This window comes from Equus asinus, chromosome 7 (genome assembly GCF_041296235.1).
Source record: "Equus asinus isolate D_3611 breed Donkey chromosome 7, EquAss-T2T_v2, whole genome shotgun sequence".
Classification (NCBI taxonomy): Eukaryota; Metazoa; Chordata; class Mammalia; order Perissodactyla; family Equidae; genus Equus; species Equus asinus.
In genome coordinates, this window is record NC_091796.1 from 100,616,211 (window position 1) to 100,639,710 (window position 23,500).

The 23,500-nt window shown below is 51.7% G+C and overlaps 1 protein-coding gene across 6 annotated transcripts in view; it reads right to left on the reverse strand.

Moving 5' to 3' along the window:
- CLMN (calmin) overlaps nucleotides 1-23,500 on the reverse strand; it is a 123,713-nt gene that overhangs the window by 9,846 nt on the left and 90,367 nt on the right. For 3 of the 6 annotated variants that reach the window (XM_044774263.2, XM_070514257.1, XM_070514258.1), the window contains 9 exons: nucleotides 20,158-20,250; nucleotides 18,320-18,510; nucleotides 16,133-16,326; nucleotides 14,899-14,981; nucleotides 10,362-12,005; nucleotides 6,289-6,485; nucleotides 2,357-2,417; nucleotides 1,660-1,730; nucleotides 1,151-1,247 (listed from right to left, as the gene is read on the reverse strand). In XM_044774263.2, coding sequence (XP_044630198.2) covers nucleotides 1,151-1,247; nucleotides 1,660-1,730; nucleotides 2,357-2,417; nucleotides 6,289-6,485; nucleotides 10,362-12,005; nucleotides 14,899-14,981; nucleotides 16,133-16,326; nucleotides 18,320-18,510; nucleotides 20,158-20,250 — 2,631 coding nt within the window. Of the gene's footprint in view, nucleotides 1-174; nucleotides 942-1,150; nucleotides 1,248-1,659; nucleotides 1,787-2,356; nucleotides 2,418-6,288; nucleotides 6,486-10,361; nucleotides 12,006-14,898; nucleotides 14,982-16,132; nucleotides 16,327-18,319; nucleotides 18,511-20,157; nucleotides 20,251-23,500 lie in introns of those variants that run through there. The other 3 variants (XM_044774269.2, XM_044774265.2, XM_070514260.1) reach the window with 3 other exon arrangements.

The following is a 23,500-nucleotide window of genomic DNA, read 5'->3' on the forward strand; positions in this document are numbered from 1 at the left end:
CCCTGAAGGCAAGGTCACATCCCGACAGCTCTCTGTTATTCATTCCTGACAGAGGGGACTTCCTAAGTAATCTAAAGGAACAGCGAGCTCCCCGATTACAGATAATGTAAGAACCACCGTGAGAAACAAAGACACATCCTCTCCGCACCCCCCCCCCCGCCCCCATCACCAGGTATTGGTTGTGGCTTTGGAATATAACTTTTAAAGTAATTAGCAGATTTGATTTGGGTCAGATTTATCGTTCTTCTTTTATTTTACAGAAGGTGGTGTTAAAGTGACATTTTGCTGTTGCCTGGCAGATCAAGTCCAGAGGGGGCTGTGTGGTGGTGATCAACCACAGCTCCAGGTGCCCATGAAGGAAAGGGTTGGGGGCCATAATCTGAGTGGATGGGGGCTGGGAGCCTCCGCTTGGAGCTGCATTTCCAGAAGCCCAGGGGGTAAGTGTCTTAGGGTCATCTGGGGCGTGTGATGGGAGATTATGAAAACCGAAAACCACCCCATCTCGAACTACCTTCTGATACAGACAGAGGCGAGGCCAAGAGGGGATTAACCATTTGGTCTAGGAACGGATTTCCAAGCAGATAACCGACCACTGACAGAATATCTTTCTCTTTCTTAAAACTGTTTTTAGAAAAACTTTAAACTCAATTTTTTATTACAAAGGGAATAAATGCTCAAAAACATGGAAACACGATTGCATTTCCGAACCTTGCGGGCTCAAATTTCAAAGGCTCTCTCGCTCATAAAAGCTAAAAGTCCTCTTTTCCTAGGAGTCTGTCAAATCTAGTGGAAAACGTGAATTAATATTTCCATTTTACGTCAGGGGAGAGAAACAGGCCTTGCCTCTTTTTTAGGAGCCAGCGTGATGGAGTTCTAAGAACGACACTCCTGGGTGCTGGGGAATATTCAGACAGAGGCTTTCCATTCCAATAACCTAAGTCCTTCCAAGCCAATTCAAATCCACGGCAAAAAAAAAAAAAAAAAAAAAAATCAAAATTAAGTGAGTCAATAACTTTAACAAGGATAGGGGCGTCTCAGAATTGTCAGAGTTTTAGAGATTTCTCTGGATTCCTATGTTCTAAACGGGCAGCTTTACAGGAATTCAGCAATCTTAGTTTAGGTCGTGTAGTGCTCCAAGAGTAAGAAATACTTTCATAGACATCCTGGTATGTTTGTATTCCCTCTTCATGTCTGCTCTGATGCCATAAAACTGTAAAATCAGCTCAGTGAGCTTCTCAGTATTGTACCTGCAGTGGCGACACAGAAGGAATACAGTTGTCAGGCGCCGTGGCATTGAGAACACCCAGAGTCACACCCCTGTGAACTTCTGCCTGCCTCCACCTTGGACAGCCAGTTTATGCCACTGCGTTATTTAAACACAGCGGCGAGCTCATGTCCCAGGACTATCTTTCAACTGAGTCATTTTCTGAACCACGCCCTGCCCATCAAGTGTTAATTAATACCCACTTTTTCCTCCCACTCATATTCAATTTACATTTAGTTTCTCTGAAACAGGTATTTTCTTGCCTTATCTCAGACTCTTATTATTGTTATCAACAAAGCCTAGCTGGGAGAAATAGCCACCCCCCTAAGGCAGGCTGCATAATGAAAAAAGAAAAAAATTTTAAACCCCACGGAACTTGGAGCAAAGCCACCAACCTGGTTAACATTCGGTTTCTCCTGTCATCCAGATCGGCTGCGTTCCTCAATTGAACATAGCTAAAATGATCCTACAGTGAAATTTATAAACAAAACCCCCGCAACCCAATTAGTAAAGATGAAATCTCTGAAACAGAAAATAAAATGATTTTAAACATACAAAGCCGAGCATGCCATGTTGTTCTCAATATTGCAAACATCTAGTTCCAAAATCAAACTGCTAAACAATCATTCTACATTGTTCTACCCACCCCGCTCCCACGGTCCCCCCACTGATGAACGGGTGAGGCCCCACCACCCACATCCTGCGTCAGGGCTGTGGACCACGGTGCTCTGGGCCCCAACACATCCAGGGCTGGGTAGTTGCGAATGTAAAGTGGACCCTCTACTTAGGTTGCACCTCTGTCTTTGAACGTGACCTTTCCATGTGTGTGTGGGGGAGGGGTGATCTTGGATGCGTTTTTATAACAAAGAGGCCTTTGGGCTTTAAAATCATCACTTTATTTACATCTCCTATTGCCCAAACTGAACATCCGATTGGACTGTGCTTAACGACAAGGTTTCAACGTGCTTGTCTTCTATCCAAAAGTACAGTTGTTGCACGTCAGTGATTTCAAAGCTCTGGGCTAGGGAGGGGAAGGAGGGAAAGGAGCTGATTAGCGGGGGCGGACGCAGAAGAAGACAGTCACATACTAACCGATTCCAAAGACCTATTAACATGTCGTCGAATGTAAATGCTGGAGTCACTGTGACTAGTCCTGAAAAAGAAACACACGTTTTTGAATTGGTGCTACCAAGAGCCCCCACCATGGCTCCGTGCTACAGGCACCCCCATCCCGAGTCCTCCACAGGTCGATTTAGGCAAGCCATGATTTCAGACCCAGCGACGGGAGAGAGAAATCTTATCCAATAGGCCCACTTGGGTTGGAGTGTGCCTACAAACAGTAGGATGCATATTAGATAGACATACTGTGCCCTCATCTACAAAAAAAATAACACGGAGCAAGAATAGAAAGCAGACCACATATTCTTAAAAATCATCGGATCTGGGGGCAGGAAAGGATTTCTTTTTCCAAGCATGCTGAGGTCCTGGGAGTCATTGGAGGTCCTCTGCAAGCTAAGTCAGACCTGGGCCGAGAGCTGGTACCTGGACTCTCTTTCCAGTGCTCCTTCTAAGTACAGTGCCACTCTCTGCTTGTGGAGCTCTTGGGCATCCCACCTCTTTTCCTCTCATACACAAGGCGGCTAATTTTCTGACCCAACCTTCGAGGCCGATGTGGAATGGATCTCTGACCTTCCCATAAAGCTGGCTTGCCCAGGCATGAGGCAAGAGACACCCAGCCAGAGGCCTGGGCTGACATCCTGGCTCCTGGCTGATCCACTGGCAACCTCAGCCAAGAACTTAGTCTCTCATGAGTTTTCCTCATCAGTAAAATGGTACATCACCCCCACCCGATCTGCTCCACGGAGCTGGTGGTCCCGGTGGGGAGCACAGTGTTCCGTAGGTGGACGTGGCCCTGTTTCGCTGCTCGGCGGGAGAACTGGGTGTTGGGTGTCGACGTGCCCTGGTACAGAGACAGTCACCTCAGCTTCCTCAAGGGAAACCTACGATGCGGCATCCTGGGGTCCTTTTAAAGGCATTTGACCCAAGAGTTTACTCCTGGGGAATTTATCACTGGCAGGCTTGCTATTCCCTGCCCACTGCCATCCTGCAAACTTCACCAAGCTCTCCCTTGCATTGGGCATGTCCCCAGCTAAGAGGTATTGGGTACCCACTATGTGCCAGGGGCGGGGCTCGGCCTAGGGAAATGTCAGTCCTTGTCCTCCAGCCAAAACCTGTGCTAGTCTTCCTGGCTGGTATCACAGCACAGAAATGAAACAAAATGTACCTACAAAGAAAAAAGATGCCCTGGTGCCAAGAACCCAGCAGTGTCCCGTGAGAGCCGACTCCACACACTGCAGCAGCTGGAGATGCACGGGGGGCAGGCTCTGCCCCGTGTGCTGGCAATGTTTTCTAGTAAAACAGCGCACCCCCTTTAGGAGGGCACTCTCGCTCTTCCCGCTCCCCTTTTTTCCAGCATGCTTGCTTTGAGGTGGTTTTCTGTTTTTTTTTTTTTTTTAATTGAGTTATTGATAGGTTACAATCTTGTGAAATTTCAATTGTACATTAACGTTTGTCAGTCATGTTGTAGGTGCACCACTTCACCATTTGTGCCCACCCCCCACCCCACCTTTCCCCTGGTATCCACTAAACTGTTCTTGGTCCATAGTTTTAAACTTGAGGTGGTTTTCTTGTTACAGTATAATCAATACAAGACTTATTCAGGTCTGAACCCTGAACTTCACTCTTTCCACAAGCATTATCAAGAGTCTGCCGTGTGCCAGGTGCTGGGGACCCGGCTCCTCCAGGAGCTGACCGCAGACTGAGAGCGCACTCATTCACGCATCCATTCATTCATTCACCCAAAGAATGCAGTTGAGTGCCAACTGCAAGCTGGGTGCTCTGCTAAAGGTGGGCTCTGCTGGTATGCCCTCCCCGCCTCCAGCGAGCTGGCTCCCCGGTGAGGGGAGAGCAGATGATAAAAACATCCTTGCACAAATGACTATAGGAATTACTTTTCGATAAATGCTGTGCAGAAAAGAGCAGAGGCTAGGAGAACATATAAAAAGGGATCAAAAATGTCCTGTGGGAACCCAAGAAGGCTGCTTGGAGGAAGTGGTAGTGGCGGCTGAGATCCAAGGGAGCCAGGCAGGAGACAGGCAGGGGACAGAGGGACCTCAAAGGCAAAGGAGCTTCGGGGGCATTCGAGGACCTCAGCTAAGACCAGGGGGCGGGGCACGGTGGAGATGAGGGGAGGAGGTGACTGGGAGTGGATGAGGATGAGGCTGGGGAGACAGGGATCTTACAGGCTCTGGAACAACGGGCCTTTCTGCCTAGACCAACGGGAAGCCACAGGTACAGCCAGGAAAACATCCTGTGCCTGGAAGAGATGCCCAGGGCTCTGTCCCATTCAACGGCCTCGGGCCAGGTACTGACTTCTCTGAACTCAGTTTCCTCGAGTGTAAAAGGGGTGGTGGCACCTCCCACACTGCAGGGAGCAGGTGAGACGGCCTGGACACAGGAGGGGCCCAGGGGTGCTGGATCATTCACACGAGAGAGCACAGCTCCCCGCCACCTGCTCACATGTGCTCTGTAACCTTCACCTCGGTGAACACGGCTTTCTAATAATTACAGCTTCGCCTGAGGGGAGGGAGGAGGCGCTGGGAGGGGACCTGCTGCCCGCTCCAGGCGGACTCTACATGCAGATCAGAGGCAGACCTCTGCACCCAACGGTCAACCAGGCCCCACACCACCTGCACCGAAATAATGGTTGCCTTTCCCTTACTTGCGTCCCTTCTCTCAAGGACAGCCTATGGTCCAATGTCTGAGACAGTTGCTTCATATACTGTCACACACTTTGTTTCCATATCATCCCCCAGGGACAGGTTTGCTGGTACTTGTCGATGCTGCATTTCAAAAATGCTCACCTTACCCCACCGCTCTCCATGTTTCTCCTCCTACCTCCTCACCTCCCACAAATATTTACTGAGGTGCCTGCTCCATGCCAGCTGTCTGCTCAGGCTGTTTCTTCCACCTTCTCTCTCCTCCCAAATCCGAATCCCACTTATCCCTCCACACGAGACTCAAATGACACCTCGGCCCCAGGCTGCCCTGAGCCTCTCCACCTGCCTCTGGGGCCCAGAACAGGAAATCCTCACTAGCCTGTTAACACCTAAGGTGCTCCACCCGGTCCCAGGAGAATAGATGGAGCCCCATCTCATGTCCCTCTAGAGCCCCTGGAGGGTGCAGCTGGGCCTGAATCACCACTGTGGCTGGCCTCTTCCGAAGTCCCCGTCTAGCGGACTCCATCACAGAGCGGCTGCTCAAAGATAACTGAGAAGTGACCTGCTCAGGGAGAAGATGACCGGTCTGGCGATGACTAACGGCCCCTCCCTGAGTTGTGGTGGAGTAGATGACAGCCCTGGGCCTTTTGGCCATAAGCGTTTGTCTGCACTTAGAGCAGGGTCCAGCTACACGCTAAGACTTAGACGTCTACTGGACAGTCACGTCGAGGGGCAGGGAGAGGGTCCCTGGGAGTCACAGGCAAAGTGGGCAGCAGCCTCCCCTCGTGCCTTGCCCCTCCTCCCAGGGCTCTGTCTACTCTCCCTTTGTCCCTCACAGCCCAGGCATGGAAGCGAAGCAGAGGGGCGATGGCAGGCTGGGCAGCCACCAGCTCCTCCTCTGGCTCTCCCATCTGGGCCTCTCCCCGTTCACTCCCCTCGGCACATATGCTGAAGTCAGGAAGATGCTTATAAATGGCTAAGTTTGGTCTCTACCGAACCCAGCCAGCTGGCACCTGGGGGCGGGGGTGGCTGGAGGAGTCTCCAGGCCTCTTACTTCACCCCACATCCTCCTGGGGTTTGGCCACTCCAGGGCTCCCTGCCAGGTTCCACCCAAAGGTACTCAGAGTGAGTTTTGCTTGTTGTCCAGTCCCGCCCCCTGCGCCCCCATAAATCAGAAACCGAAAATGCAATGAGTTCAGAGAGTAGCTCTCTCGCTTGGTCCTGGGGGGAGAGAAGATATTATACCTGGAAGGGACTTTGTGGTCGCCAGTGTCTTCTTCTAGGTCATCTGAAGAGCGAACAGTTCCGGGTTCTATAAATATCGAACTTTCTACGTGGTCCACATGTTTCCTTTTTTCCTTTTTTTTACTGCTGACTGATTCTTCTGTTACCTTTTCTTCTAAAGGGTTTGCTAGGTTTTCCAAGTTTTGGGATTCCTGAGACTTAAGAACAAGAAAATCAAACACACGTCAGCATTTCATGTTGAGATGGCGAGTGAGTGACCCTCCCAGCTTGATTCCCAGGCCCAGCTGGGCATCCCTTCCAATTCTGCCTGTCCCACAGATTCCTGCCGGCACAGGCTGCCTTGGAAGGGAAGGCCACCCAGCCTCCCGCTCCCTGTGCAGAGTTCCACCGCTCCAGACGGACGGAGTGAAAACAGCACGGGTTCTAGAGTCAGCAAGATCTAGTTTCAAATCCTGGCTGCGTCAGCTATCTGATCTTGAGCAACTGACCTGATCTCTCTGACCCTCAGTTTCCTTGTCTGTCACCTGGGTATAACGATTACCAACTTCTTCCACTGGGCCACAGTGTTTCCTATAGAAGAGGTCTCTTCCAGTGGGCAATGCTTGGACCCTTCACACAACCATCGCCTACTTAGACAAAGGAACGAATCCTGGAAGAAAGGTGGGCCGAGGGGTGCAGAGGTGGCCCCCAGGTTTGGAGAGGTACACACACAGGCAAACTCCTGGCTCGTGGGATGACATCTTCACTATGCTTTGCCCGAAGGTGGATTGTAGTGCAACATCTCTAGCGTTTCTTTGATAAGGAAAATTCTGTGACCACTGTCCATACTGGCACTCTGAACCCACCAGGAATGCTCCTGAGTGAAATCAAGAAGCGTGGGAATGGCTGGAGCCACCTCTCAAGAATTCCTCAGGGGCTGGAAGAACCTGCTCGACAGGTGCCAGAATAAGGGGACTGGAGCGACCAGGGCCGTGCACCCCCGGAGAACAAAGCTCCGTGCAGAAATTAAAAAGACGCTCAGCAATTTGAAATGCCAGCCTCCCTCGATCATCAATGGGCAAAGGCTATCTTTTTTGAAAAGTGAAATGAGGAGAGGACTTTTTTCTAGAAGAAGGAAAACTTGTCATTTTCTAGTCCCTTTGGAAGATATTTTTTCTTTCTTTTAAAGGAGGGCCAGGTATCAGAGAGATGCTCCATCCTGTGTCATCTTGTCTGCCAGGAGGTAGGAGTCACAGACCTCACCTGTCATCCCAGGCTGCACCCCACCCCTGTTCACCCACAGGGGTCAAGGCCAGAGCTACACTCGGGAGCCAACTGCAAGGTGGGCAGCAGCAGTGGGCACCTGTTTGCTGGACAGGTGAGAGCCAGAGAAGCAGATCAGAGCCCAGAGACGCAGACGGCACCAGTATGGCTCCCGCACTGTACCCGAGGGATGTGACCTCTCCGCAGGCTCTCCTCCCAGCTCAGCATGAGATGGATTCAATCTAGGTCTCCCGATTCCATCCCTAGCCCAGGGCTCTTTCAACCCCACCCCAAATCTCCTGTCCACATGCTGGGCACAGGCAGGTGCACAAGCTGCTGTTGACAATGACTGGAAGGAAAGTGCATGAAGAGCTGCATCTGCATTTCTGCAAGCCACGTTCCATGAGCCGGGGGAGAGGAGCGGAGCCCCCAATTCGCCATTTGAAGTAACACGAAGGGGTAGAGATGCAACTCAGGCTTTCTTCCCTCCACCCACTTTGTCCCCTTTCTTTCGTCTCCAGAGAGCTTTTCAGCCCATGAGAATCCAGAGAATCATTCCCATTATTGTCGTAGTCCCCAACCTGGGGACCCCAAGACTTGATCTCATTGAAGGACGTTTCTAACCCCCCCGGATTTTGGGGTCTCCTGCAGGAAAAGCCTGCTCAGGCAGGGCTGGCTTCCGACAAGTCAGGAGACAGCAGGTGGGAGGGGGTGGGGGCCAGCACTGGGTTCCTCTCCCTGAGGACAGACGAGGAAGATGGCAGGCAGGTCCCTGGTTCCTGTGGGACCACCCAGGCCTCTTCTCTGTCCGAAGACGGACATAGCATGGATGTCTCTGCCCCAAAAGGTCAATCGGTCCTGCCACACTTGCCTTCTAGGGCATTATAGCCTGAGAATTCTGCCGCCCACAGAGCTCCCAACAGCTGTTCCCCATTGTCCAGAGTTGGGAAACCGATTAACCCAAGCTAGCCCTTCTGGCCTATCCAAATCCTAAACGTCTTTTAAGGTTACTCCGATTCCCCTTCCTCCTGGAGCCCTCCCGGGCTGCAAGGCTTTCTCATTCCCCTGAGCACGGGTGAGCCCCTCCCTCCGCCTGACTCTCTGCCACGTGAGCCAGAGCATCGTCATTTATCTCTGGGTTTAATTTATCCTACGTTCGCCTCGCCCCCAAGCCACGACGCAAAACACCTTTGTTTCGTGCTTTGCAAGCCCTGTCAGGCTGGTCTCTAGAGTCCAAAGACTAATACACAGATGCTCACTCTCTCCTGGGAGAGAGGATCACAACCTAGGAAACCAGCTTCAGCGAGAGCTGAGAGCTGAGAGCAACTCCTCTGCCTGGGGAGGGGCCGGGAAGGCTCCCGGGAGGAGGTGATATTTGCTTTGGGCTTTGAAGGGTGAGTGCTTGCCAGGTGAAGGGTGGGGAAGGTCGTCCAGATGGTGGGGCCGGATCAAGGAAAGCCTGGAGGCAGAGGAGAGCTGGAGTGTCTGGGAGCCAGCAAGGAGGCTGGCTGGGCTGGGGGCCGGGACCGAGAAAAGGGGGACCAGCGGGGTGGGGAGGCCAGGATGGGGAGGGAAGAGTCTCAAAGGTCATGCTCAGGAGTTTGGACTTTATCCTGGAACAGGAGGAGGAGAGCGATGGGACGCGATTTGTGTTTTAGGGTCCACGGCCAGTGGCGAGGGGGCTGAACTGAAGAGCACAGCCCGGAAAGACTGGGGAAGACACCATGGGATGGTGTTAGAAGCCACTTCAGAGGCAAAGTGATCTGGAACAGCCAGTGTCCTCAGCCCGGCCCCACATCCCCGCCTTGGGTCCTGCACTGTGCCCTCCACCCAGAACTGCCCCCGCCACAGCTCCAGAGGCCCCCACACACGCAGGCTTTCTGGACGTGGGTGGGTCTCCCTCTGTGGAACCCCTGCATCTCTCTGCTGGGCCCCATCTCTTACGTCTGAGGCCACGCTCCCTCATGGCACAGCTGCTGGGACCTGGCTGCCCAGCTGCAAACACCAAGGCAGGTCTCCTTGGCACGAGGCCTTCTGCAGGGCAGGACGAGGAGGCAGGTGAGCTCGCCTGGGGTCCTCTCTCCTCCCAGCGTCTCACCCTGGGTCCCCGTCTGCACCGCACCCAGCAAGGACCCAGTCTGCGTGGTGTTGGATCCACTCCCGGATTCCCAGTGCTGCGGTGGGGGGCTCTCATGAACCCGGCGCTTGCAGGAGGACCCCTCCCACTGTGCCCCCACGGGACCAGGCCAGGGCCCACATCCTCTCACTGCTGCTCTTGAGCTGCTGGGCCAGATAAAATGGGAACATCAAGTGGCAGGTAAGTGTGTACCCAGCTCCTCGAGTTCAGAAGTGTGTGTCCCTCCCTTGCCCTGTGCACACAACCCACTTCAAACCACAGGAACCTGATAATAGTGCCGAACAGGAAAAAGGCCTTTAAAAATCAAGGCTGGAGTCAAACGTGAGGTCTGCAGGCTGCCGCAGGAGGTGGCCCTACGATTTACTAACAGCCCGCCCAGTGTTGAAATTTTACTCTTTAAAATGACTGCTACTACTCTGCCGGACCCTCAAACAGGACTCATCTGATGCTCCTGGCAGCCCTGTGGGCAGGGCCAGGCAGGACCGGGGGAGGCCAGTGGGGCACCCAGGGTGCAAATTGTAAGGAGCGCTCATTCTCAAGGGCCAGCCCTGCCCCTGCCCAGGCCTGAGTGAGCGCCTCCTTCAATGCTGGCCCTGGGATGTGTGTGTGGGAAGCTTCTGTCTCCCTCTGCTATGGAGGAACAGTGGAGCAGAACCCATCCCGCCTCAGGGTTCCCAACCCCGCAATCAAGTACCTCATGGCTCTCCACAGGGGCGCTCTCCTCAGCCTCCCTTTGCTGGTGGTCCTCTTGGGGGGATGGGGGAGCGGGTTCCGAGGCCGGTCTGGCATGGTCTGCACCCCTGTCCAGAGATGGTGCCTGGAAGCCAGCCTCGGAGGGGTCCTCGCCCAGCCCGGAGAAGCTGCAGCTGCTCTGAGAGGCCTCGGCCTCCTCCCTGGACCCCAGGTCACACAGATACTCCTCTGGTTCTTCGAGGTCCCTCTCTTCGTTCTTCAAATCCTCCGCGCCTTCTGCGTAAGCCTCCAGAACGGCGGCCAGGGGCACCTCGTAGTGTGGGTAGTAGAAGAGATCGTGGGGGATGACGGAGATCTTGGAGAGGGGTGGGGAGGGTCTGAAGTCCAGGCCTTCTTCGCTGTGACTCTGGAGGGTCTCCAAGCTGACAGTGCGGCTCGGCGGGTTGGAAAGCAGCTCTCCGCCAAGCGCCCGGAGGCCCTCGGCCTCCCCTTCGTCCTCGCCCTGCCGGCGACGTGGGGACTTCCGCTTCGCCTTCTCATAGACTTCCGGCTTTTTCTCCACTGGTGCCTCCTCTGGGGCCAAAGAATAGTCTTCATCTTCTCGTTCAGGGTCCTTGCGGGGGTCTCGCATGTCAAGCTTCACTGGGGGCTCATCTGAATCTTCTTCTTTCTGCGCAGATTTTGCTCTCCTTTTGCCCAGTTTCTCACCATGATCCTCCAAAACCTCATCCTCAGCAGGTTTTTTCTCATGGAGCAAAGGAACCTCATTGAAAGCCTGGCTGGTCGAGGCAAAATCTACTAGGTCGCTGCTAAACATAGAGGCTTTTAATGGGATGCCTTCGAAATAGTCTCCTTCATCCATAGCTTCCACAGTCTGCAGCTTAACCTTGATCTCCAAGGAGTCGGCCATGACAGTGCTCTCTCCCAGGGGTGAGAGGGGACGACCTCCTTCCTCCTGGCTGGCTGCCCTCTCCAATGCCCCATTCCAGGAGGGAGGACTCTGAGACGTCTCAGAATGACTGATCTTACCACGCGCCAAGGAAATGTCACCTGGGGCCTCATCAGAGGCAGCTTCCAGGATCTCAGGCTCCTCCTGTTTCATCTTATCCTCGGCTACCTCCACCACCAAGACGTGTCCATCCTGCTTCCACAACTCCTCTGTCCCCCTTGGGCTCCCTTCAAAGCGAAAGTCTTGACTGTAGGCGGCGTCCTTACTGCAGGAAGCATCCTTGTAGGTGTCAGCCTCAAAGTGCACGGTTTTCTTGACTGGCAAAGAGTTGGACCTCCGGTTGTCCTTTCTGGATGATAGGATGGAAGATTCTGGAGATGGCTCACTGATGCTGATGGTCTTACCTGGGACCCCTTGGAGGACCTGGTCGATGATCTGGTGCATGAACTCGGAGGAGCTGTCTGACAGCGTGCGGCTGGAGATGCCGCCCAGGTAGCACTCCTTCATGCTCTCAGGCTTGTCACAGACAAAGACTTTGGAGGGTGGCGGGTGGCTGATTTCATGGTTGACTGCGTAAGCACGCTCCCCATTTTCGCTCAGAAGGAAGACTGTGCTCTCCTGTTCAGAAGGGGTTTCTTTGATGCGGACAAAGGTGGATTCAATAGGGGCTTCTTTATCTGAATCCACAAAATCTTCCTGCAGAGAAACACAGGGCAATGTGAAATCAGAGGAGCGTTCGAGTACACCATGCATTCCCCTCCCAAAAACAAAAACCAAAGCGGAAAAAGCCACTTCAGAACTAATGCAAGTGTTCTGGTTACGATGCAGAGGGCTGCAAAAGACTATTGTTCCTGCTGAAATGTGAAAACACCTGATAAATTTAAAATAATGTGTTTTTTAAAGCTATGGATACAAAGAAATCTCAATCAACTGAATGTTAGAAAAGGAGGACCCTCCCTAAGTGAGCAGAGACTGTCAGCTCCTTCACACCTGTGGGCCATTGCCTAGTCTGGGTTGGATAGGGGAGCTAACCCACCTGAGATACGGAAAGATCAGCCCAATCTTTTTTTTTTTTTTTTTTTTGGTGAGGAAGATTGGTTCTGAGCTTAGCATCCATTGCCAATCTTCCTCTTTTTGCTTGAGGAAGAGTCTCACTGACCTAAAATCTGTGCCAATCTTCCTTGATTTTGTATGTGGGATGCTGCCACAGCATGGTTCGAAGAGCAGTGTGTAGGTCTGCACCCAGGATCCGAATCTGCGAACCCCGGGCCACTGAAGTGGAATACGCAAACTCAACCACCAAGCCACCAGGCCAGCCACTAGCCAAACCTTTATTGATTGTGTGGGCTGGTATCAGAGACGGAATTCGGAAGGGCCCCAAATGCAAACCCAATTCTCCTCATATGCTAATTCTCCCACACAGGGACTTGTGCTAAGCAAGAAGCAGCAGAGAGCAGGGCTGAAAAGCAGAGGGCAGTCTTGGTGGTACTGCAGTGCTTGGCTCCTGAAGCACCCATGGAGAGAGTGGATGGACCGCATCCTAAAATCATTTGAAGCCAGAGGGCTGAAATTAAATAAAATGGCAAGGTAGCCCTTATCGGTGCCAGAGAAGGTCAAAGTGACCAGCTCCTCATCACAGGCCCTTGGTTGAGCAAGGGCTATGTTCTCTGGGGGGAAACTGTCCTCTACCTCAATCTCTACTGTTCTTTTATCCATCAGGTCTGGCATAAAGTAAAAAATTGAAGATAGAAGGAAGGAGGAGAATGCGATACATAATCAAGAGAAACAACAGTCATTAGAAATAGACCCAAATGTGACCCAGGGTTAGAACTAGCAAATAAAGACTCTAACTATTTAACTAGGACCACGAGACCACAACGGTCATCCTTCAGGCTGAAGGGAGTGACCACAGATGGAAGCCTGGACCAGAAGGATCCATTTCCAGAATGAAAAGTATCTGAAATGGTAAATATATGGTCAATATAAAAGTCTATTTAAAAAAGTTTTCTCAAAATGTCTTCTCTTTAAAGCGAAAATAATAACAAAGCATCAGGGACTAAAACATGCAGAAATAAAGCAAATGACAATAACAGCACAAAGGAATGGGGAGGAAGTGAGTGGACTTGAATTGTCGCATATATAAAAATATATAAAACATGCATTTTACTTGAAGTGGTATAATGGTAACTCAAGGTAGATTGAGGCATGTTCAAGATGAGCATTATAATCTCCAGAACAACTACTAAAAAGATTAAACAAGGAGATGTGGCTAAAAAGCCAACAGAGAAGATTAAATGGAAACCAAAATTAATGGAATAATCCAAAAAAAAGTTATGTGGGTAATATTTCCATTTTATAGATGACAGCTTATAGAGACCTATCAGAAAGGTTAAGTAAGCAGTTCAAGGTCACACAGCTTCAAGTGGCAGAAGTGACATTCCAGTCCATGGAATTCCAGCTTCTAAAGCACCCTGGGAAGCGATCTGTGGTGCAGGCACACAAGGGAATCACATACACAGGCAGAGACTGGAATGAAAGCCACCACACGGGAAGACCCAGTCTGGCTCTTCTGAGTGATACAAAATGGGGTCTCAGTCTCAGCCTTATGTTGTGAGGATCTAAGAGCCTGAACCCTGGAACCACAGAGACCTGGGGTCAAATCCCAGCTCTGTCCTTGGTAGCTGTGACCCTGGAGCGGCCGTTAAGCCTCTTCAAGTGCCCATATTCTAATCTATAAAGTGAAGATGATGACACTGAGCTGTGTGGGACTGCAGGAAGGGCAGTCACCCGGAGACACACAGGACAGGGACCTGAGCAGTCTCCAGCTGAAGAGCAGCCCTTTTCCCCCGTGAGCATTAGCTCTTTATGCCTATTTCTTCTGTCTAGTGCTGACAACTACCTGGGACAATAATGTGTTTGCTGACTTGTTAACTGTTTGCTCTAGCAGAACCAAGCTCCCCCGTGAGGGACCTCATCCACCGAGGTCACGCTCAGTCCGCCTGAGCCAGCAGGAGGTGTGCAGTCAGCTGCCACTGAATTCCACAGAGGCTGGGGTGGCTGTCATTATCACCACCTCAGGGCTGCGTATGGGTTGGGTGCAGGTTCAATGGAGCCGTGAGAACTTCTAAAAGGTCTGATTCTGCTCCAAAAATAAAATCTGTCACCAACTGTAATCTGGGATTCTGACAATAAAAAGGCATGCTTTCGAACACTCAGTGTCTTCTATCATTTTTCACACTCTGACAGAATCTGGTAGACCGCTAACAGGCTCATCCGACACGTAAAAGATCAAGTCGCCGATCCACATGGTGAGCAAGCATCTCTTATGATCTTAATGAAGTTTGGTGTGGGAAGGTTTGTAAGAGGTGAGGCTGTCTAACTTCTCATCCTGCTTTTTTAAAAAACATAATACACGTTGTATATGGTTCTGAAGTTAAAATGTGGCAAAGTAACACTCAGGACTTGAGATGAGGTTTGGACTATCACCGCTCGTCACACGGAGCAGCACAGCCTGAGCCCCAGCTTCGTGTGACGGCCAGCTGAGGCAAACGTACAGTTTCTGAATTAGAGGTAAGGAAAACAAACATACGGCTTCCAACTCCGGAAAATGTTCTAGAAACTGTGCCACGTAAGTCACGATAGACTGCTCGTCCGGTGTGTCAACCATGATGTCTGTTAAGAGAGACACTGGAGTTAGAAGGACAAACGTGATTTTTTTAAAAAATTTTTTTGTTTTGAGGAAGATTAGCCCTGAGCTAACTGCTACCACTCCTCCTCTTTTTGCTGAGGGAGACTGGCCCTGAGCTAACATCCGTGCCCATCTTCCTCTACTTTATATGTGGGACGCCAACCACAGCACAGCTTGCCAAGTGGTGCCATGTCCGCACCCGGGATCTGAACCGGCAAATCCTGGGCTGCCGAAGTGGAATGTGCACACTTAACTGCTGAGCCACCAGGCCGCCCCAAACACGTGATTTTTAAACAGGATCATGGGACACTTGATGGTGAAGAATCTCACAGGTCACTGAGGTTTTTTCTCTTTATTTTACACTGGAGGAAACTTGGGCCCAGAGAGGGTGAATGGTTTCACTGAAGTCCCACAGCCGGCTGATGAACAGAGGGAGCTGGGATACAGAATCCAAGACTTCTTATTCCCAAGAATGTCCACTATTCCCTGCTGTCTTAGTCCCTTCACGGTGAGCAGCCAGCTTGCTGCCGGCTCCATCAGCGAGTCTGGTGAACCAGGACCCTTACTCACTGCTAGCGGGAGCCTCAAATTAGCCTACCCATGTGCAAAGCAATTCGACAGAGATAGTCAAGTGCCTCAAAAAGCTGTGCACTTCCCAGCTCTGTCATTCCTCTGATGGGACCTGGTCCTGAAGGAAATAATCTGAGATGCACACTGAGCTTTATCAACGAGACGTTCACTGCAGCATTCTACACGAACCTGACTATTTCTGAAACACCCTCAATGTCCGCCAGTGGGAGAAGAGTGAAGGAAATGTTGGTATGCCTGCCAAATGGACCATTATGGAGCCAATAAAAATGTATAATGGAGACATCACAGCAACATGCAAAACACATCATAATCTTAGGTAACACAAATGATACAAAACAATACACTGAATGATCCCAATTATGTAAAAAAATTATAATTTGATGCATAAAAGGATACTGGAAAAATGATCTTGGTGGTAGGAATATAGGGGATATAAAAATGTCTTCATTAGGCTTTTCTGCGTTTTCCAAATTTTCTACATGGACAGCATGTATTACACATGTAATACAAATTATTAAACGGAAAGAGAGAGAACCACTGGTACCTTCGGGCTCCAGAAGCCTGGGGATGTGGAGGGCGTCGTGCGCGATGCGGAAAGCCTTCTCCAGATTTTCCCGCATGGAGTCCTCCAGGGCCTGCTTCATGTCCACCAGGCTGGGGTCGATGGCCTTGATCACAGCCAGGAAGGCCAGCCCACTTCTCCAGCTGCCCGCAAAGTCCTGCACCGCCACGCCATACCTGAGGAAAGCCGCAGCGGCCATGAGGCAGGTTAGTAAACACACTTCATGATAAGGAGGTCAGCTCGCAGCACCCTCATTGGCCTCCAAGTGGGTCCAGGAGCTGCGAGCTTGCCAGGCAAAGACACCCCAGGCCCTGACCCTGGGAGAGCTGGATCGAACCATTCATATTTCCGTTTCTGGAGCAACAGAATCAGAAGAGATGATGCACAGAGAGGCAAAATAGGACCTGTGTTCCCCAATTCCCAGGTATATGAAGGGGCAATTTTATACACTGCTCATTTGGTCAGTGATACTCAAAATGCAGCAAATGAGGATGCGCTGTGCAATCAAAGCGGAGCTAGAAGGAGCCACGTTCACACCACGGCTGCCCCTCTGTGCTTCCAGAGCTGTAGCCTGGGGCAAGTCACGTCCCCTAGGAGCCTAGATCTCTCACTTATAAAACAGGGGTCATCTCGCTGTGACCTCTTGGCCGCTGTGGGGGAGGTATTAGGTTGAACCCACAAGAACGGCCACAACACGTGGACAACCTAGTGTGCAATGTAGGTGGCACACGGAAGCCACCCACTGAGTGGCAGCGAATATCATTATTAATATAAATAAATTAAAAGTTTAAAAGTGAATGACAAAGACAGTCATCTTTCCAAGCACTATTTCCTCTAGAATCCATCCCCTGAGACCCCACCAATCTCCCAACTCTCTAAAAAAAAAAAAATCCAAACATCTTTTTATTTAGAAATCACTTAAGATTCATAAGAAGCAAAAGCTGGCCAGAAAGACCCTTGCAGCCTCCACCCAGCGGCTCTGGATGACAGCACCTTACAGCTCCAGGGCGTGTCATCAAGACCAGGACACTGACATTGGGACAAGACTGTGGCTTAAAACACAGACCTCATTCAGATGTCCCCAGTTTCATTCTCAGGGGGTGGCATCCGTTACCGTGGCATTTTATCACAAGCACAGATTCCTGGAACCACCGCCACAATGGAGGTACGGAAGTGCTGCATCCTCCCAGGGACACTTCCTCGGCTTTACCGTCACCCTAACTCCTGGCAACGAGCTCTCTTTGGGTTGATTTATTTTTAAACAACATTTAACTGTTGATCTCGTTAATCCATTCTGGCATGCTCGACTCCTCAATCAAAACTCCAAAGATCCAGCCTCTCTTCCATCTTTTTTTTTCTTCCATCTTTTGTTCCCATCCACTGAGGAGAAGGGATAGGACATTTAAGAGCTTGTTAAGTGCTGGTATTGTGCGAGGCGCTTTCACGGAGTTTATTTCATTTAATCCTAAGTCCCTATAAGGCAGTGAATGGTAAGTTACCATCGTGCACACGCGGCGTCCAGAGGTAAGTGATTTACCAGGATCTCCCCCGTCTGGAGCTGGCAGAGCCGGGGTGGCCCCAAGGTGGTGTGGCTTTCGCCACATGTGGCCTAACTTTCTACCCACCCCTGCCCACGGCCCAGAGGCCCAGAGGCCCAGGGGCTGTCGGCCAACTGCCAGTAAAGGCCTGACATGAAGCTGCTGGAAGCCCTTGCCGGCTGGCCTGGGAGCTTTGCTCCAGTTCACCTGCCTCGGTTTTGGAAAGGCCAGACCTAACTCTGGTATGTCACAGCCTCTACTGTTACTAGTTTCTAAGCAGGTACAGACTCTGAAAAAGATACCCTGAAGCTTAAGAAGAAACACAGACATGTTATTAGGATCCAAGAGACATCCCCACTCTGGGACTGAATGTGGCAAACGCCCCTCGGATTTATATTCAAATGCTCTCATCAGCGTTCTGCAAACCAAGCATTCCTCAAACACAGTTTTGTGCGTGCAGACGCTGAAGAAGGCACACGTCCCCTGTCCGGGCAGTCTACACGAAGCACAGACACCTGAGCGGCATGCAACTTAACAGAGGCTAATGCCCCTCTCCTTCGCCCACCCCAGGGGGGTCCTCTTCCCGGGGCCTCATGACAGTCTGGGACGGTGGGGCCCGGGCTGCACTCACTTCCTGGTCTTCCTCTGCACCCACGCCAGCAGGGTCCTGATGGCCTTCCTCTGGTCTTTCACCGATATCGCCGCGCTCCTCTCTGCGGTGGGTGTGGGAGGGAAGGAAGAATCTGAGTCTGTGCCCCCCGAGCCAGGTGACAGGCTGGAAGATGGAGAGTTCCTGCTGAGGTTGCCCGTGAGCTCCTTAATCTGGAAGGAAAATAGCCTTTCAGACCCCAGAGACAGATCCAGCATGCACCCCCATCCGACCCGAGGCCATGCAGACCCTGGCTGAGGGACCAGCTCACGCAGAAGCGGTTCTCCAGGTAGGGAGAAGCCCCTTCCTGATGGCCATGTGTCAGGGGACAGGGCAGTCCCCATGGCGGCCTGGCCATGTCAGGTGGCTGGCAGTGGGGACAGGGACCCCTCACAGGAAAGATCACCTCTTCCTGGGGTCTCTCAGGCTCCAGCGGGGCACCGCACACGAGGTCTTCCTGACCTGACTCCGCCTACCTGTCCCCTCCCAGCCCAGCACTGCGGGGAAGCATCCTGCTGTTTCAAGCCCCACTGCCTATGCCCAGCCTGGTCCTGCTGCCTGGATAGCCCTCCACCACTGAAGTCCTGGCCACTCAAAACATGGCTCCTATCAATGGGGCACCTGTGAGAAATGCAGAACCCCAGGCCCTGCCCCGACCCACGACTTCAGAATCTGCATTTCCACAGCACCCCCAGGCAACCTGTATGCACAGTAAAGTCTGAGAAGCACTGGTCAAGGGCACTCCTACTCAATCTTCAAAACCCAGCTCCGGTGTCCCTTCCTCCAGGATGTTTTCCTTACTCCCCTTGACCCTCTGAGGGAGTGGCCCCCACTCAGCACTCTTACTACTCTCTGCTCATACCGTGATCATGGCCTGTGCCCTGACTTCTATAACATGAGACTGACTTGTCTGTGATCCCAGAGAGTCATGAGGGCAGGGCCGTGTGTGTCCAGAGCCGGGCACACAGGAGAAACTCAACAGACATTTGCTAAATGAATGAATGAAGACCTGGGATGGATTCAAGGCCTTGACTTCTTACACATTTTCAGGATGTTTCCAGCATCTAAAGGAGTTTAATAAGGAACATCGGTAACCGAAACCTGTCCGTGACACTGTGCAGGTGACAAAGGGCTTTCCCATACAGCATCTCTCAGTGCTCACCACATGGTACGACCACCGCTCCCATTTCACAGATGTGGAAACTGAGGCTGAGAGAGAGAGCCTGTGGTTTTTCAAGTCAAGGCTCACACAGAACTGGATCTGTTGTCTCCAAACCTTGTTTGTGCTCGTTTGTCTCTGAAACACAAGCGTGGAGCCAGAAGCCCCAGCAAGTCCCCTCTGTGCAGATCATTTCTCCTCTTGGGAGGTCAATTAAAAAGAAGATCTCACCTGTCACAGCTGCCCCTTCCACTGTCCGAACTCTCTTTACAGGCTCTTTAATCATCTCTGCCGAACCCTTGAGTTATTGTAGGAAAGTAACTCTACCAAATTCAATTTTGGGTTGGAAGTATTTCCCCAGTTCTTGTGACACTTAGAACGAAATTATTTTTTGAAGTAAATATTTCACTCTTCAAGTCCTAAGAGGATGGAGCCACTCCTCTGGGGAACAGAGCTCACACCACATTTAAAATCAAAGGGACCCAAATCTGCAGCCACCAGATTCCTCTGTTTCTTTTCCAGGAAACAGAAAAGCCCAAATGTGTCAGGAACTACCGCTCCCTGTCTCCCCCCGGATCCCACTCTCCTGCTGGTGCTGAGCAGACGCTAAAGATTCTAAAGGAGATCGCTACCACACGTTACAGAAAGAGAGTTCTCTTACCTGGAAGAAGAGGATTATGTTCCATATCAGCCCGAGAACCAGAGATGGGTTTCCATCGGCTATTTCTGCTGCATCAATGCTAACCAGTTTGACCTGGAGAGAAGCCATTCGTGAGCTCACGGGGTGTCCAAGTGGGTTGAAATGTTACTTTCTGATGCCCTTGTGGGCCTGTTTCTCTTTCTCATCTGTTCCATTCGGTGCTGCCCACAAGCCCCATCTCAGGGACCCAGCATGGAAAAGTGTAACTGTGTTTGAGAAACATGCACGTTGCACTTACCATGCGCAGACACCATTCTAAGCTCCTGACAAGTGTTAACTCAGTTCGTCCTCCCAACAACCCCACAATGTAGGTACTTCTTTTATCTCTCTATTTCAGGTGAGGTAACTCCAGAGAGGTCAAATGTCACACGCCCAGGGTCACACAGCTAGTAAGGTCTGTCATTCTCTCCCAAGGAGGGATGGTCAGTGCCCCCAGGTCTGTCTGCAGGCTACACCACCACCACCAAACCTGCAGATTTAACACGTCGTTGGACAAACACAGAGCACCCTCGTCAGCAATCACGGACCACGATGGGCGAGATAATTATCCATTGCTAATTAGAAAGCGTGTTGGGATGGGGCTGACACCCAGAGCTTCTGCATCATTCCACCATAGCCTACTGATTGCTTAAAATATGCCTGTTTGAGAAACCCTTAGGAGATGACCTATTTAACTATTTTCTGACCCCAGGAGGACGCTCTTGGTGAATCCCTGAGGCACTGGTTCTCAAAGTGCGGTCCTTGGACCTGCAGCATCAGTACTGACTGCCTGGGAACTTCTCAGAATGCAAATTCTCCCCGAGACCTATTCAATCGGAAACTCTGGGAGTGGGGCCTGGCAGTCTGCATTTTAACCAGCGCCCCAGGTGATTCTGATGCAGGCTCAGGTCTGAGGACCACAGCCCTAAGTCATCATTTTATTCTGCAAACAAAATCTGAGTCCATCGATCAGAGATCTGGAAACTTCTGTGAAGGGCGAGAGGGTAAATATTTAAGACTTGGCAGGCATATCCGTCTCCACCACATCATCATCTTCTTCATTCTTCACAACCATTTACAAATGTAAAACCCATTCTTTAGGAGGAAGAGAGTAGAAGTAAACTAAGTCAAGGGAGACTTTCAAATCTACGCTGTGAAATTCTGCCAGGGAGGCTGGGAGAGAAAACACGAGGAAAGCATCTCACACAGTCTTTTCTTCCTTTCCCTCGGGGCTTTTTAAGGTCTCTGATCCTATCAGTTTATCAGGGGTTTCTGACAACACCAATCACTAGGACCTGGGCGTTCCTAATCGATGGAGAGACTCCTGCGTTCCCAGGCTCAGGTCTGTTCCAGGCTGATGCCAAAACTGTAATCTAGAACAGCACGAGCTCATCATCTCTGGCAGGCTGGAGTCAGGAAGGAAGTTGTCAGTACTGTGAACAGCACAGCCGATCAAATCCAGGTCCAATTTTCATGCGCATTCGTCACGAGCACACGTCCCGTGTGATGAATCACCTGGGATATGCGGCCAGCTCGTCTCCTGAACCTCTGCTCCCACAGCCCCTCCATTTTTGTGGCTTATGAACACATTCCAGTGCCGGGGAATCAAAGCGGTTAGTTAAGGTGATCATCCCAGGCTTCACTCCCATCTGGAGGGAGCCCAGCATGGCCCTCGGAGCTGAGGGTCACGGGAAACATTCCTAAGGGAGAAAATGACAGAGCTGCTCTGGAGGGACGCCATGAATAGGACGGGAGGCCGGAGAGGGGTGGGCGGGGGGCAGCAGCTCTCGCGAAGGCCATTTGGAGAATAAAGCACGAGCGAAGGTGGTAATTGCAGGTGGTCCAAAGCCCCAAGGAGCAGATATTCCTGAAGACCTTGTCGTGGGCGCCCAGCTGCCGTCTGGTTCTCCATGCTGAATAATGTGACAGCCAGAAGCTTCAGGGACAACGTCCTCCTCCTCCTGTTCCCCCAGCCCTGCTGTTTTCACCACACTGACAAGTGGACCAACAGGCTCATGGGATATTCCTCCTCCCCCTCTGGCTGGCCCATCGAGCGTGGGGCAGTGATAAGGGTCATCTCATAATGCCTTCCGCTGTGGAGCCCTGACTTCCTGCTGAGAGGTTTTCATGGGTTAGTTCATTTAATGGTCATAATATACTCATTTCATAGATGAGGAAGCCGAGGCTCAGAAAGGTTGAATGACTTGATGGAGGTCACAGAGCTGGTCCCGTGGAGCAGCCGGTCTCTGACTCAGAGTGAACGCTATGCTCTGGGATGCACAGTTGTGTGAGAGACGGAGGGACACGGGCCAGCCGCGTCTAACAACGTCTGAATCCTGGGGCAGACGGGACCTGACGCTGCGCCTCCTGGCACCTGTTTAGCATCAATCACCCAGTTCCGGGCACTTTCTTTGTCCCAACAGAGCCACTGTGGCTTGTCCCTCCTCGAGCTGGGCAGTGGGATAGGAAGGGGCCAGTAAGAGCCCAGGAGCAGTTGTGGATTCTGGGGATGGGGTGGAGGCTGCCTCTGAAATGCCTGTTTCGCTCTATCTCACCCACCCGCACTCAGCTCCCCACGGGGCCATTCACCTGTCTTACCTGCCTGGCAAATGAACCCAAATGGGGTGCAAAGCTGCATAACACAGCCACGTTTGGAATATTTCCAGGTTTTTAAATGAAAAATGAAGAGGGGGCGCTTTCCTGTTCTATGTACCGTGAGACAGCTGTTGCAGACAGTTTGGGAGCATTCTGGGATGAACTACAGGCAGCCAGGCCTCCAGTGAGCACTTCCGCACCGCCACGCCTGTGCATGGTGTCCCACCTGGGACACCGCCCACCCGGCTCCCCGGCCAGCTATTCGTCGTCGCCTCTGCAGGATCATTGCTCCTCTTCAAGCCCCTGGTATGAGGTGGAGCACACACTGTCCATATGGGGTCTCTTCTGCCAGACTCTAAGCTCCTTGAAGGCACAGATGTGCTTCTACTGCAGCTGCGTGTCCCCAACACTGAGCGCAGCCCCAGGCCCACAGGAGACACTTGGTAAGCATGCCCCGAACCGTTGGAAGCCAACCTACGAGCTCCGTGGGTGACTCGGACAAATGCAGTGGGAGAGCGTTGCCGACATTACAAACCCATCAACACAGGCAGCTGACAGAGGAGGAAATTACTTAGGAGTCGAAGCTGGAAGGAGGAGCAATGAGTATCCCAGACAGTTGTTCCAAGCTCCGTGTTATCACACAAACAAGGCTCCTTTGGAATTCGGGCATGGACACTGCTCGGAGCAGCCACGCCTAACACTCTCTTCCAGGGGCAGGCCGCGGTTGGTG